This window comes from Pochonia chlamydosporia, chromosome 1, assembly GCF_001653235.2.
Source record: "Pochonia chlamydosporia 170 chromosome 1, whole genome shotgun sequence".
NCBI classification, from domain to species: domain Eukaryota; kingdom Fungi; phylum Ascomycota; class Sordariomycetes; order Hypocreales; family Clavicipitaceae; genus Pochonia; species Pochonia chlamydosporia.
The window spans coordinates 3546248-3559243 of record NC_035790.1 but is presented as its reverse complement, the minus strand read 5'-3'; the positions used below and the strand labels follow the sequence as shown (position 1 = coordinate 3559243).

Below are 12996 nucleotides of genomic sequence, written 5' to 3'. Positions count from 1 at the left end.
CTGGGACTAAACTGCGAAGTATGTCCCGACGTAGTGGCGACGCGTGAGCCATTGTCTCGTAAAGGCGGAGCGAAGATATATTAATGACGGAAGATGCGGCTGAGCGAGGCAAATCGTGAGGGTCGGTTGAGTCGGGATGTCGGGTGTGGCGAATAGAGCCTCAAGAGACATGTGCGATGGCGGTAACGGGATTAAGTAGGCCACGGTTCAAAGTGGTTGGGTAGTGGGAGTTATTCGAAGTTTATGCAGATGGGTAATATGTCGAAAACATGATGACAGAAAGCGTGATTGCCATATTGCCCATTGGTCGTAGTCCGGTAGAAGCCCCTAAACTAGCATCGTCAAGGTTCTGAGTTGAGATTGCAGCAATTTGGCATCACCGTCATCGGCCATTGGAGCACGTGCGCAACTTGGCTCCACTTCCCTAAATGGGATGCTGCTGGGATGCCAAATGGTGCGCCACCGACGCAATCCAGCGTCACTAGTGTCACCAGACCAGAGAGACCAGAGACCAGACTTCTGCCTTCCTAAGTCTCCATTGTCACTTGGCCGAGCTTTTGCCTGGGTGTAGGCAGCTCTCTCAGCAAGGTCTTAGCAACCTTGAAAGCGTGACACGAGACAGACCAGACGTTGCAGTTGAATGGAGAAGAGACAGGTCACCAGCAAAGTACATTGAATGTTTGCAGTGGAATAAATTGCTCAACACCATCATCACCCATCCAATTTCGCGAGAACGGGTCTGAATCGGGGCATGCATGGCATTCAAAAATACGGACCCCAACAACGACAATGGGCGCGCTGACCTTGGACCTTGACACCACCTCCAAATGCCAGTCACGCGGCCCCCATGCGCTAATGTGGTTGACGGAAGTTCCGCTGTCGAAAATAATTGTGTCGTACAAGACATCCACCTGCTGCAGTTCCTGTTACGCTTGAGCTTCAGAAATAGGATCCTTCCGTCACATATTGCCGAGTCGTTTTCCTGTGTCGACGTGGTACAGACAAGGGGGACTGTCATGTTTTTGAATCGTCGATCTGCTGAAGAAGCCGCCAACGACTCTGCGTTGTGGCTATATTTTGCGCAAGTTAGTTGGTGCACGTAATGAGTGACCTGTCTCAGCCCGTTGTCGTGCAGCTCGGCTTGTCTTGCTCTGTGCAGAATTGGGCCGAGCTTTGCATCCGTCACCCAAAGTCCTGCTTTGGATGGCCGTGTTGTTTTTGTAGCCAAAGTTTTTGGAATAGAATGAAAGAGAAAAAAGAGGTGCATCCAAAAGACGGAGATATTGGTCAAACGCTGGGCGTGGCTTGGGACATTCCTTGTTTGCTACTGCCACCGGCACCAAAACAATGGGCATTTGGTAAAGCTCCGTCTTTATTTTGGACTTCCATCCTCTTTTCGCTATCCCAACGGCGATAATGTTCTCCAGCTGCAGCCCTACTGCACCTGCGCCAGCAGAAGCTCAAGCTTCGAATCGGATCGCCGATGCGAGGCAGCATTTGCGCCGGCGCAACCGTAGAAACGGGACGTCCCAAGTGGAGGCTTTCGGAAATTGGCTCATAAACGCCTCGCAGCCAGGACGGGAAACTGCATCCCAACTTCAAACCTGACTGTCCACGACGACGCCCTTCAATGGATATGGGGTTTTGTAGATGCTGTTTGGCTCACGTCCGTGGCTGCATTCTTTTTGCGTGTAACCGGCAATTAAGCGCCATGATATGCGGACGAGTGGTATACAGTATTCGTGATGGCCAGGATCAGGAGACATTCTTGCCCTCCAATGCGGACATTGCAGGCGCTGATCAACCTCAGACACCACAACCCCCACTGGCTTTGTAATAAATGACATTATGCGAGCTGAGAAACGAGCTGCAACCTATGAACTCGTCAATTTGATACTTCCTCGGGCAGAAAGACGATGCTCATTAGAATTAGCCGGCCAACAGATCAGAAAAACTTGCGTCCGTGTTGAGCGGGTAGCAAGCCATCCGGCATGGCTGGATCTGGCGATCGACATTGCCCGTCATTGTCGAAATTACTCCGATTTGGTCTTTGAAGTTGTGGTGACGTCCAACGTCGCAGTTGCCAGACCGCAATTAGCACAACAGTCAGGGATCAGCTCGTTATGCCCAGAGACAGCTCCTTGTCCTTGGACTTGACAATGGTGGCATGATGAAGTCTGTCACTTTTCAGAGTACTGACTTGCTCAGAACATAGTTGAGAGGCAGCACCCTTGCCATTGTACAGAGTATTCGCACCATGTCATAGAACAAGTGGTAATAATCTTTGGCATGGCTGATGAAAGTATCCGAGTGTCCTGGAAACTGATCATGTCTACGGAGGACATCTCTGCCCCGTACAATTGCACAGTACCAAAGCTCGAGGAAGAAATGGCGTTTGACTTCACCCTGAGCTCGGCAACTAAGAAAAGGAGTACCAAACCATTGGCGTGGTACAAGCCTGTGGGCGTTCTTGTCCTGGTATGTCCTGGGTGTGTCCTGGTTATGTGGGCCATGGGCCGCATGGCAAACAACGATGAGACCCGGGCCAACGAGTTGAGGCTTGCTTCGTTTTGGTGTGTGGGGTTTTGAGAAACGGTGACAAGGAGTCAAGGACCAGTTGATGGAGATGCAGGGAGGAACTGCCACGAAGCCCAAATCTGACCATGAGCCGTGACTCGCACTGATTTCATGGCCAAGGGTAGGATGCGCTAATAACTCACAAGCACCTTGCTCCAGGTTTCTTTCGTGTTGTCGAGTTGTTCACGGCTGGTCGCATGCCGCTGAGGCGTTGCTGAGTGGCTGTTTGGACGTGACGGGCCGAGCTGTTGCATTTGCATTTGCATCTGCGTTTGCATCATGACACAAGTTGACACGGTGCAGAATTGGAAGAACGCTAGAAGCCAGTGGTAGACTTGGCCGTTGCTGCTGACCCCAGTTGCCCATCCATTGGAAGCAGTTATTGTTGTTGATGATGATGACGATGCGCAATTTAGCACAATTGTGCAACGACAAGATGCTGCATCGATTTGCAAGAGACAATTGCCTCCGTCTGGGGCGTCATGCGTGGAGGGTCCGTGATGGTAGGTTGAGGGAGAAAACAGGCACGCTGTGGTACGGAGGAATAAAGAAGCCAATTAAGAGCAAGACCATCTCTCCCCTTGGATGGATGTGTCTGGTATTACGCAGGCTTTGTCGACAACAATCAGAATCAGCCTGATGGCATCGTATCCCCTTTGTCCCTTGTTGTTTTGGACCAGACACCAACAACATGGCACGAATGGTTGGCCCAGTCTCGCCTGTGGTTGCTTGCAGGGCTTGGGCTTGTCTGCTGGTGAGTCTAGTGGTGCTATTGTAGTTGAACAATGAGCCGGGAATGGGCAAGAGCAATAATTAATTTAGGTGTGTTATGCCCTTCTTTTCCATTTGGCCCCCGGCTGAGATGATGGGTGAGATGGTGGCCGGGTTGAAGGGGCTGACGGAACATCAGGACGAACATTGAAGGAGGTGGACCGGAATGAATGAACATCGAATGATTGGGGTCTGGTCTTGTGGGTTGCAACTTGCAAGGAAGCGAACGAGCGAGTGACTGGCCCTGGCTGACTGAGGCTGGAGTCCTTTGACCAGTCTGGTCTGGTCAACCTCCGACTGGGCTGGGCTGGGCTGGCTGCTCATTCATTGACTGGTCCGAGTCGTCACCTACGTCATAGTTGACCCTTGTCGCTGCTCCTGCTTGGCGACGAGCGGATCAAATGCGATTGCCCATCCCATCCATGTCCGGCTCAATGTCTCGTCTCTCCAGACAAAAAAGTGACTTGACTGGATGGCTTCTGACAACAAAGGCGGGTATGGGTTCGCATTTGCGGTTGACGTAGAAGCACAGTTGGGGTGTTTCATGGTTGGAAGAGCAGATTGTGCACAGATGGCTGGTACAGATACGGAAAGGCCCTGTATGCTTTCTTTTTTTGCCATTGATTTTTATTTTATTTTTGCCTGCAGCCAGCCAGCCTGACGTTCGTAGTCGAGTTGCCCGAATGGTCAACATTTTGGACACTGCAAAAAGACCCAACACAAGTACCTTCCTCTGGCCCCCCTTGTCGCGTGGTCGGCTTCAATGTTTGGCTTGCTTCCATGTCCTCGGCGTCTGAAGTCTCCAGTGCCAGGCTGCTCAAGTGGGTGGGCAACGGCAGAGCACAGGGGACTTCACCCACTGACTGGGTACATGTGGGCCCTGCTGGATGTCTCTTTGAAGCCTGGCATGGTGCATGTGCGCTGTTTGTCCAGGGCTCCAGTGCCTCTGCTCTCAACTGGGATCAACCAGACATTGATTAGAATGGATTGACCAGTTGGCCCAGCCGGATTTAACTCCATGTCCAGTCCCAGAAGTTAGAGACCAGGCTCTTGGCTTCCGTGTCCAAGTTCAAGTCCCTGTCCACATCAAATCCAGGTTGAGTTGAGCCCTTGACCATCACCAAGCGAATGCCAGCTTGAGACTAGACCATCCTCTCTCTTTGATCTCTCTCCATTCTTACTCGCCCATCTTCGAACGGCTGACGTCTCTGTCTGTTTGTCGCGCTACTCGGTGTCTCCCTACATTGGCCTGGCCTTATTCTGACGCCTTCTTCACCGTTTATCCTGTCTGCGAAATCTTGCGAAATCCTGCCAAATCTCGTCCTGTCCGCTGGACTCTGGTTGTCTTGCCTGGCACATTCACCTTCACCACCAGTCGAGAACCAGGGAGAATTGGCAGGCTTGCCTTGCTTTGCTGTCGACCTCACCAGACAACACGACTTCCCATCTTCCGCTCTCGACTGTGTCAGAGTATCTCCGGACTCCCACTTGCGGTCCATTGTGCAAGCCACCACAAAGGTGGGCGACCATTTGGACCATTTTGGCAGCAAAAGCAACGACATTGCACCCTTTCCCCCCCATTGACGTCGTGCATAAGGGCTACATACATTCGACGGCCTCTGACCTCATGCACACTTCTGCCCACCCGAATTACTCTGACAGCCTCGAGACCTCTTCCATGAGGCATGCAAAGTCGTGATCATTCTCTTGACAATCGTTTTACCTTGTCCTCGACTTGTACCGACCCGACGACATCCAAATCGACGCGTGCTCCTCCAACGTCTGCCATCCAAAGCCTCGACGAGACTGCCCGCAAGAATCCCTTCCCAGAGACGACCAGCGACTCCTTGGCTTCGCAGCTCACCCCGCTGAAATCGGCCACGAGGCTCAACTCAACTGCCAGAGGTGCTCGTGCCCTACCTAGAGATGGAGTAATTGTGGACAACTGTACATCAGAAGCAGAAGCTGCAGACATTTCGATTGGGGATGCGCCGAACAGAATGGCTCAACGCCGCTCCAGCTACCCCTTCTCTTCGACGCATGATCAGTCGGGCAGGGGCCAGCCAGCGTGGCAGAGCTCGAAAGAAGCATCTCATAGCTATGAACCAGGTACTACCGGCTCTGGTTCCCATGCGGCCACAGAACAGAATCTGTCACCCAATTCCAATGCTGCCGAGTTAGTTCACAGCCCTGCCGCACTGGCTACGTCACAGCAGCAACTCAATGAATATCGCGCCAGGTTAGCTAGAGACCTCGAGATCCGCGAACTTTCTGCGAGGGGCCTACTCATGGCGCAATCAGAAAAGGCTCGCTTCTCTCCGATACTGGAGGAAGGCATTGGAGTGTCTTCGCCGGTCTTCACAGCTGCGCTCACCACAACCTCGACAGAGTCTGGCCATACCGTCCGTGGTGGCATGACCCCAGCAGCCATCGCACACACGCCGTCGTATCCCTTTCCAAGAATGGCTGGATTTGCTCCACATCCTCAAATACCGAAATCAATGCCCTACCTGTCAGCGAGCCCTGCCTCGCGGCAACATCAGGCCCAATCGCCCGTGGAATATCGTGGCCTACTGGATAAGGTTTTGTCAGAGACATCCACGCCAGCGTCGACCTTTAGTTTTGAGCCTCCAGGTGGTCCGGAAAACTCCCAGAGCTTCGATTTCCCCACTCCTAACCTTTATGATATGTCTTTAATGCTGTCTGCCGAACCCGGGTTAGACGCTTGGTGGAATACAGTGGTACAAATTATGAGAGATATTTATAAAGCAGAGCGAGTGACACTGGCTGTTCCTGCCGACACGACTGATATTGAAAATGTTCCCTGGGGCCAAAAAGCCACGTACAACAAGCATCAAGAAGATGAGCTCAGCATGGGCTACATTGCCAAGGCTAGCACCGCTTTGCAAAGTAGTGATTATGAGGCTTCCGACAGTGCAGCTGCCTTTGACGATAAACCAACGCACCCTACAGCTGCGGCTCTGTCTCGGCCGGGATTGAGGAGTCGACACTCGTTCACGGCCTTTGAGGAAAACAAGCAAAAATCGCTAGAACAAACTCCCATCGTGCCGCCGAAAAGACCATCCAACCTGACGAGAAGTAAGACTCAGTATCCATCACCCCGGGTGGTAGCGGAGCTTCGTGATGACTACACCAAGCTCAACAAGGACGCCTTGGACGAGCACGACGCCGCCGCCGAGGCACAACAAAGGATCCCCAGTTGGGAGGCTCCATTTATGGCTCGCTACGAGGGTCAGGGTCGGATTCTCCCCGTCCTCCAAGCGTTAGATTACGAAGCAGACCCGTTGATTGACCACACCGGTATCGTACGAGTGCTTGAGCGAGGCCGGCCCGTAGCTCTAACTCGAACATACCCCTATCTCCCTCGAACGAAATCCGACGCCGAACAAACCGGCGAGCAAAAGGCCAGCTCCAAAGGAAGCAGCACAGACTCCAAAAGACCAAAAAGGCAACGCACGGAATCGGTGTCGAAGTTGTCAACCATATTTGCGGGTACGACACGTCCCAAAGGCAACCCCAGCGACAAGACCAACACTACGCCAATATCATCGTCACTCGACGATGAAGATCCTCGACCGCCAACCCCAAAGTACGAGGAGTACGAACAGGCACCTCCTTCTCCATGGTCTCAGTCACCAGCTCCGTCACCCGCTGTACGAGCTGATCCCAAGGAAAACCCTTTCTTCACTGATGCGATGGTGGATGAGGATTCTTTCAATCCTGGCTCACCTCCAGTCAGCTATACAGGAATGCGTCCACCGGAAGCAATCGGTGTCGACAACTCTTGGACAGTCCTACACATACCTCTAACCCATGTGCTCCTCTCCAAGCCATCGCGGACATTTAAACTCGATGCGACTGCCCTCGAACAAAAATCGCAACTGCGAAGCAAGGACGACTCCTCACCCAACCGCCATGGACCATCCGAAGCAGACCGAGTCTCCCCAGAACAAGAAAAGGGAAACCGATCTGCCCCCATTGCTGTTCTCTCCATTCTCAGTCCCATAATACCATATCCGTCCAACTTGAGGCACTCTTTAGAAAATCTGGCACCGCACATGGCTACCTCATTTTCACTTTGCCGTCATTACAGCAACCTGGAAACTGAACTGGCTGGTATTCAGCGTCGACGTCCTCCCACGGCAGGATTTGGTGCCGTTGCTCCGTTTGGAAGCCATGTAGAAGGTGGCCCGTTCCTGGCTGCTGGACAACCACCAGCGCAAAACTCTCTCGGTGGAAGCATTACTAGCCCTAGCGACTACTCGGCCATCTCGAAGAGTACGACAGCATCTCCCATGGCAACTCCTGGATGGGAACATGGCTCCCTTAGCCATCTCATGGACCGGAGACAACCTCTGGGTAGCCCTTCCGCAGGCTCTCAAGCGGTAGAGAGCTACTTCGCGACCAAGCAAAAGTTGGCGCCCAAGGAGACGGCGACGCCTGCGGCTCAACGGTCACGAACGACTTCCAAGGACAACTCCCCTGGCGAGAAGAGGCACTCGTTTCTCTCTGGTGTTCGATTTGGCAATGAGGCATGTAGCCCCGAGCAAATCATGGAAAGAAGCTATTTTGAATCTGAAGACAGCACCGGGACGAAAACCCAGAAGGAAACCACTTTAAATACTGGACATGATGGCGGAGCTTCTGACCCAGCAAGCGACGTCCCTCTCACCAGGCCGGGTGGCAGTGTGGACGACCGAGGCAGAGCGGACCCCAGCCAACCTCAACATGGTCATACTGTACTTCATAGCTATGGGGCTGACTTTGCATCCACTTTCCAGTCCCTGCCTCCGAGCTCTAGTCTGTCATCCAGATTGCCAACAACTCCCGCCGCACCACCGCGGAGCGGTTCATTGACTTCCATGGCGGGGGATATGCCACCGCCATCCGATAGATTGAAGGGGCTTATATTAGACTCGCTACCTGCCCACGTCTTCGTCTCTTTACCTCAGACCGGGGAAACGGTTTGGGTCAATAGTCGCTTCTTGTCGTACCGTGGGCAAACTGTGGCAGACTTGTCCGCTGACCCATGGGGAAGCATTCATCCGGATGACCGAGAGGGCTATCTCAAAGCTTGGGGCCATTCGCTTCGAACGGGCGAGCAATTCTCTAGGTCTGTTCGTATCAAGAGGTTCGATGGTGCATACCGGTGGTTCTATGCTCGCGCCGTGGCTTCAAAGGACAAGCGGGGGGTCATCATGCAGTTTCTAGGGTCGTACATGGATATTCATGATCAGCATATTGCCGAGCTAAAAGCCGCTCGACAAGCGGAAATTGAGGCATCGGAAGCAAAGCATCGGCTACTTGCCAATCTAATTCCACAAATTATCTTCACAGCCACAGAAGATGACGGTATCACTTTCGCCAATGACCAATGGCTATCATATACCGGACAGAGCTTCGAGGATTCGCTGGGCCTTGGATTTATGGACTATGTGCACCCTGATGATTTGGCAAGATGCCGAATTCCAATTGAGCGAGGAGTCAAACTTTCAAATGCGCAATCCCCACCAGATGAAAAGGGCCACAGCGGAGCATCATCGGCAGGAACACAAACCACACCAACTGCGCGAAATGTCAGCCAGACCTTGCAACAGCCGGCTGTTGGAAAGTCGGGGCTACGGAGCGTCCAACCTGCGCTTTCCAGGGCCAGCAGCTCCGGCAGCGAGTCTATCTACTCGCTCCCATCTGCCGAGCTCACAGAGTTGGCGAGGAAGGGCATCATCAAGGTGACTACAGATACAAGCGGTAGACTGTCGTACACCACAGAAGTTCGACTTCGGTCAAAGACTGGCGAGTACAGGTGGCATCTCATTCGTTGTGTCGAAATCGATACACTCGATTTTGGACAGGGTGCTAGCTCTTATTTCGGATCTGCAACCGATATCAATGACCACAAGCTCCTCGAGGCAAAACTCAAGGAAGCCATGGAGTCCAAAGGTCGATTTTTGAGCAACATGTCTCACGAAATTAGGACACCGCTAATTGGCATTTCGGGCATGGTGAGCTTTTTGCAGGATACGACATTGAACGAGGAGCAGCGAGACTACACCAACACAATCCAGACCAGCGCCAACAGCTTGATTATGATCATCAACGATATTTTGGACTTATCAAAGGTCGATGCTGGTATGATGAAGCTGAAATACGAATGGTTCCATACTCGGTCTCTAATCGAGGACGTGAACGAACTTGTCTCTACAATGGCCATCGCTAAACGCCTCGAGTTGAACTATCTCGTCGAGGCGGATGTACCTGCATGGGTGAAGGGTGACAAGGTTCGGATTCGGCAGGTGCTGCTTAATGTCATTGGAAACGCTATCAAGTTCACGGCCGAGGGTGAGGTGTTTAGTCGATGCAGGGTGTACACGGAAGACGACCCTGCGGTTCGCAGTGACAATGAAATTATGCTCCAGTTCGCCATCACGGATACCGGCAGAGGCTTTTCAAAGGAAGAGGCAGAATTGATCTTTAAGCCATTTAGTCAAATCGATGGAAGCAGTACCAGGCAACACGGCGGAAGTGGACTTGGCTTGGTCATTTCGCGACAGCTCGTTGAACTTCATGGAGGCAAAATGGAAGGCACCGCGGTTCCTGGTCATGGGTCAACCTTTACTTTTACTGCACGGTTTACATTGCCTTCACCAGAGGACCATCCGAATATTCCTGTCAGCCCAGGATCCACAGCCTCTACGGGATCAAGACAAGGATCGTCTGAGAACGTCAACCGATCGACCAAGGGACTGTCTGTGGTAGAACAATTGCGCAGTAGTCCCCAAGAAGGAATCAACCCGAAAGGAAAGGAAGCCAATCCGAGCCCCGTCTCGCCCAGTCAGCGTGTCAGCCCGGAAGCATCGTCAAGTCGTGCATCGAGACATCATACGGGCTCTTCCCCAAATACATCTGTCAATGCTGGGCTGGCTCGATTCAGCGAGGCTGCCAAAGCCAGTGGACAGGATCTCTCCCAGATGAAACTGGAGATGCCTTCGGACAGAGCTTCGCCATCACGAACATCGACTCCAGAGGCCAATGCTCCTCGACCAACAAGCGACTTGCGTCCACCTCTGTACTCGATCTTAATTATCTGTGCACAGCACCACAGCCGTGAAGCGACTGCGCAGCACATCGAAATGACGCTGCCCAAGGATGTCCCTCATCAAATCACAGCTATCGCATCCATCGAGGACGCGGAACCATTCCTTGGCGGTGAGGATCCCATCCGATTTACGCACATCGTTCTTAACTTGGCTTCAGCCGAGGCAATCATCAACGTCATGGATGAAATCACAAAGTCGCAGAAAATTGAAGGAACAACCATTGTGATTCTCTGCGACTCTGTGCAACGACAGGCTGTTCAGAAATTGGCCGCCGATACAAAGCACGAGCGTTTCCTGTCGGAAAATCTCGTGACGTTTATATACAAGCCGGTCAAGCCGTCGAGATTTGCTGTCATTTTCGACCCTGATAAAGTGCGAGATCTTAGTACTGATAGAAACCGATCCACTGCGCAGCAAATGGTTGAAAATCAAAAGGCCAGTTACCAAGAGATTGAGAAGCGCATGGGTAACAAGGGGTACAGAGTACTGCTTGTGGAAGACAACCCTGTGAACCAGAAGGTGTTGAACAAGTATCTGAAGAAGATTGGAGTCGAAGTTGAGGTTGCCATCGATGGTGTAGAGTGTACGGAAATTGTTTTGTCCAAGCCGCATAGCTACTACTCCCTGATTCTTGTAAGTTGATTTATCAGGCGGAACAAATGGCACCAGGTAAAGATTGTAGCTAACATATGACTCTAGTGCGACCTACACATGCCGCGAAAAGACGGCTACCAAGCGTGTCGCGAGATACGAGAGTGGGAGAAGGCATCGAATTTGCCTAAGCTGCCAATTATTGCACTGTCAGCTAATGTAATGTCTGACGTGCAAGAAAAGTGTGTGGCAGCGGGATTCAGCGACTACGTGACAAAACCCGTCGACTTTATCGATCTGAGTAGAGCCATGGCCAAATTCTTCTAGGACTGCAGAAGCGGCGTCGTGACGCTCAAGCCTAGTTTATTCTACTTCGTTCACATATATTTTCATCCAGCATTTTTTTCTCTTTGGTCTCTAGAGGAATGATTGGCAAATTACTGGCACGACTGGTGTATCATACAGCGGGGAGCACTCAACAGATGGAGGATGAGTTGCCATTCCTCGGCACGGCGCTTTTACCCAGGGACGAAGCGAAGCGAGCGAAGCCTCAACACCGTGAACTGTACTATGTAAGGGGAGCCTAGTTTTCACCAAATGAAAACATGAACAGGAATGAGTCCTGTTAAAACAGATACCATGGCCCTCATGAAGAGACGAAGTTTTCTTTCCGAGCAAGCATAAAGGTCAATTGTGTTGAACCAGGGTTGTGTGCTATACAGAGGATGTTTGATATCCCCTCATGAATGGGTACTGACTGGGACGGCACGCAACGAAGAACATGGGTGCATTGTAATGAAAAAGATGGGGAATATCTTTGTTTGCATCCCGTTATTGATGGATTTTTTTTCATTTTTTTTTTCTTTTTCATGTGCCTGGTTTCGGGGCTCAATGTGTTTCTTTATATTACGTCTTTAAATCGAGCGCATTGCCTTTGCGAAGGGTATGGAGCGGCGCAATGAGGGCTCTTGTTTGGGATTGAGTAGACAGACGTCGCTGGTAGGCGGCCGGAAGAATTGATTCATGCATGCATCTTGGGACTGGACTTGGTGACAATTGTGTGGCTGTTGCAGGTATTCGTGTATGAACTTTGGCATCTAAATGACGGTTCATGAGTCTCAGCTGGTAATTCAACTTGTGAAGTAAGGGTGACGGTCAACGTCAGGGTAGTCATATTCAATCTAAATGTTCCGTTCGCTTTTACCCAACGCCAAATACATGCAATGCTACATCCATCCACCTAGTAAACGCTCCCCCGGATACTACGATCCTCTTCCTCAGCTTTATCCAAATCCTCGACATCCGAATCACCCCGTGGCGGCACGTCCCCCAAACGATTCACATACGCGCGTTTTGCGCCGTCGCCCGTGTCGCCATTCCGCCCACCATGGCCCTTGGACCGTATAGAAAGATGGTGCCGCCTACGAGCCTCAGCCGACGAGGCGTCAGAGTCGGATTCCGCGAGCGACGCATGCCCCGAGTACGTGCCGCCAAAGTCGCGACCGACGTGTAAATGCGGGGATTTGAGATTGCGCGCACGATCCTCGGCCGTGATGAACGAGGGTGTCCCGTCGGGAGAGGAGATGATGTCGTCTAGGCTTTGGGTCTTTTCGAGCGGCGCCCCGACGACCTGGTCGCTGTGTTCGTGTTCGTCGTCGCCGTCGCCTATGCTGACGTTGGACTTGTGCCGGTGTCGTCGGGCGGAGAGCGTGCCGTTGGAGCAGCTGAGTTCGTTGTCCTTTTGGCGGAGGGCCTCGAGGTCGTGCCGCTTCTTGTAGTGGTTTGTGTGGTTGCAGCCGTTGGGGCAGCCGCCCCAGCGGCGGGTGACGACAAAGGTGCGCGAGCGGTCGAGTTTGTGTTCGTCTTTTTCGGTGGTGGTGGTGGTGATGCTGGTGCTGCTGGGGTTGCTGGCGAGGGCTCGTTCTCGTCGTAGTTCGGA

At 52.3% G+C, this 12996-nt stretch overlaps 1 protein-coding gene across 1 annotated transcript; it reads left to right on the top strand.

The window, feature by feature from the left end:
- Positions 1–5033: 5033 nt before the first annotated feature.
- On the top strand, positions 5034–11384 carry VFPPC_00906 (autoinducer 2 sensor kinase/phosphatase luxQ; the record flags this gene model as incomplete). Its single annotated transcript, XM_018280836.1, has 2 exons — positions 5034–11099; positions 11166–11384. The coding sequence occupies 2 exons, from the start codon at positions 5034–5036 to the stop codon at positions 11382–11384; spliced, it is 6285 nt and encodes a 2094-aa protein (XP_018149198.1).
- Between the last annotated feature and the right edge of the window lie 1612 nt (positions 11385–12996).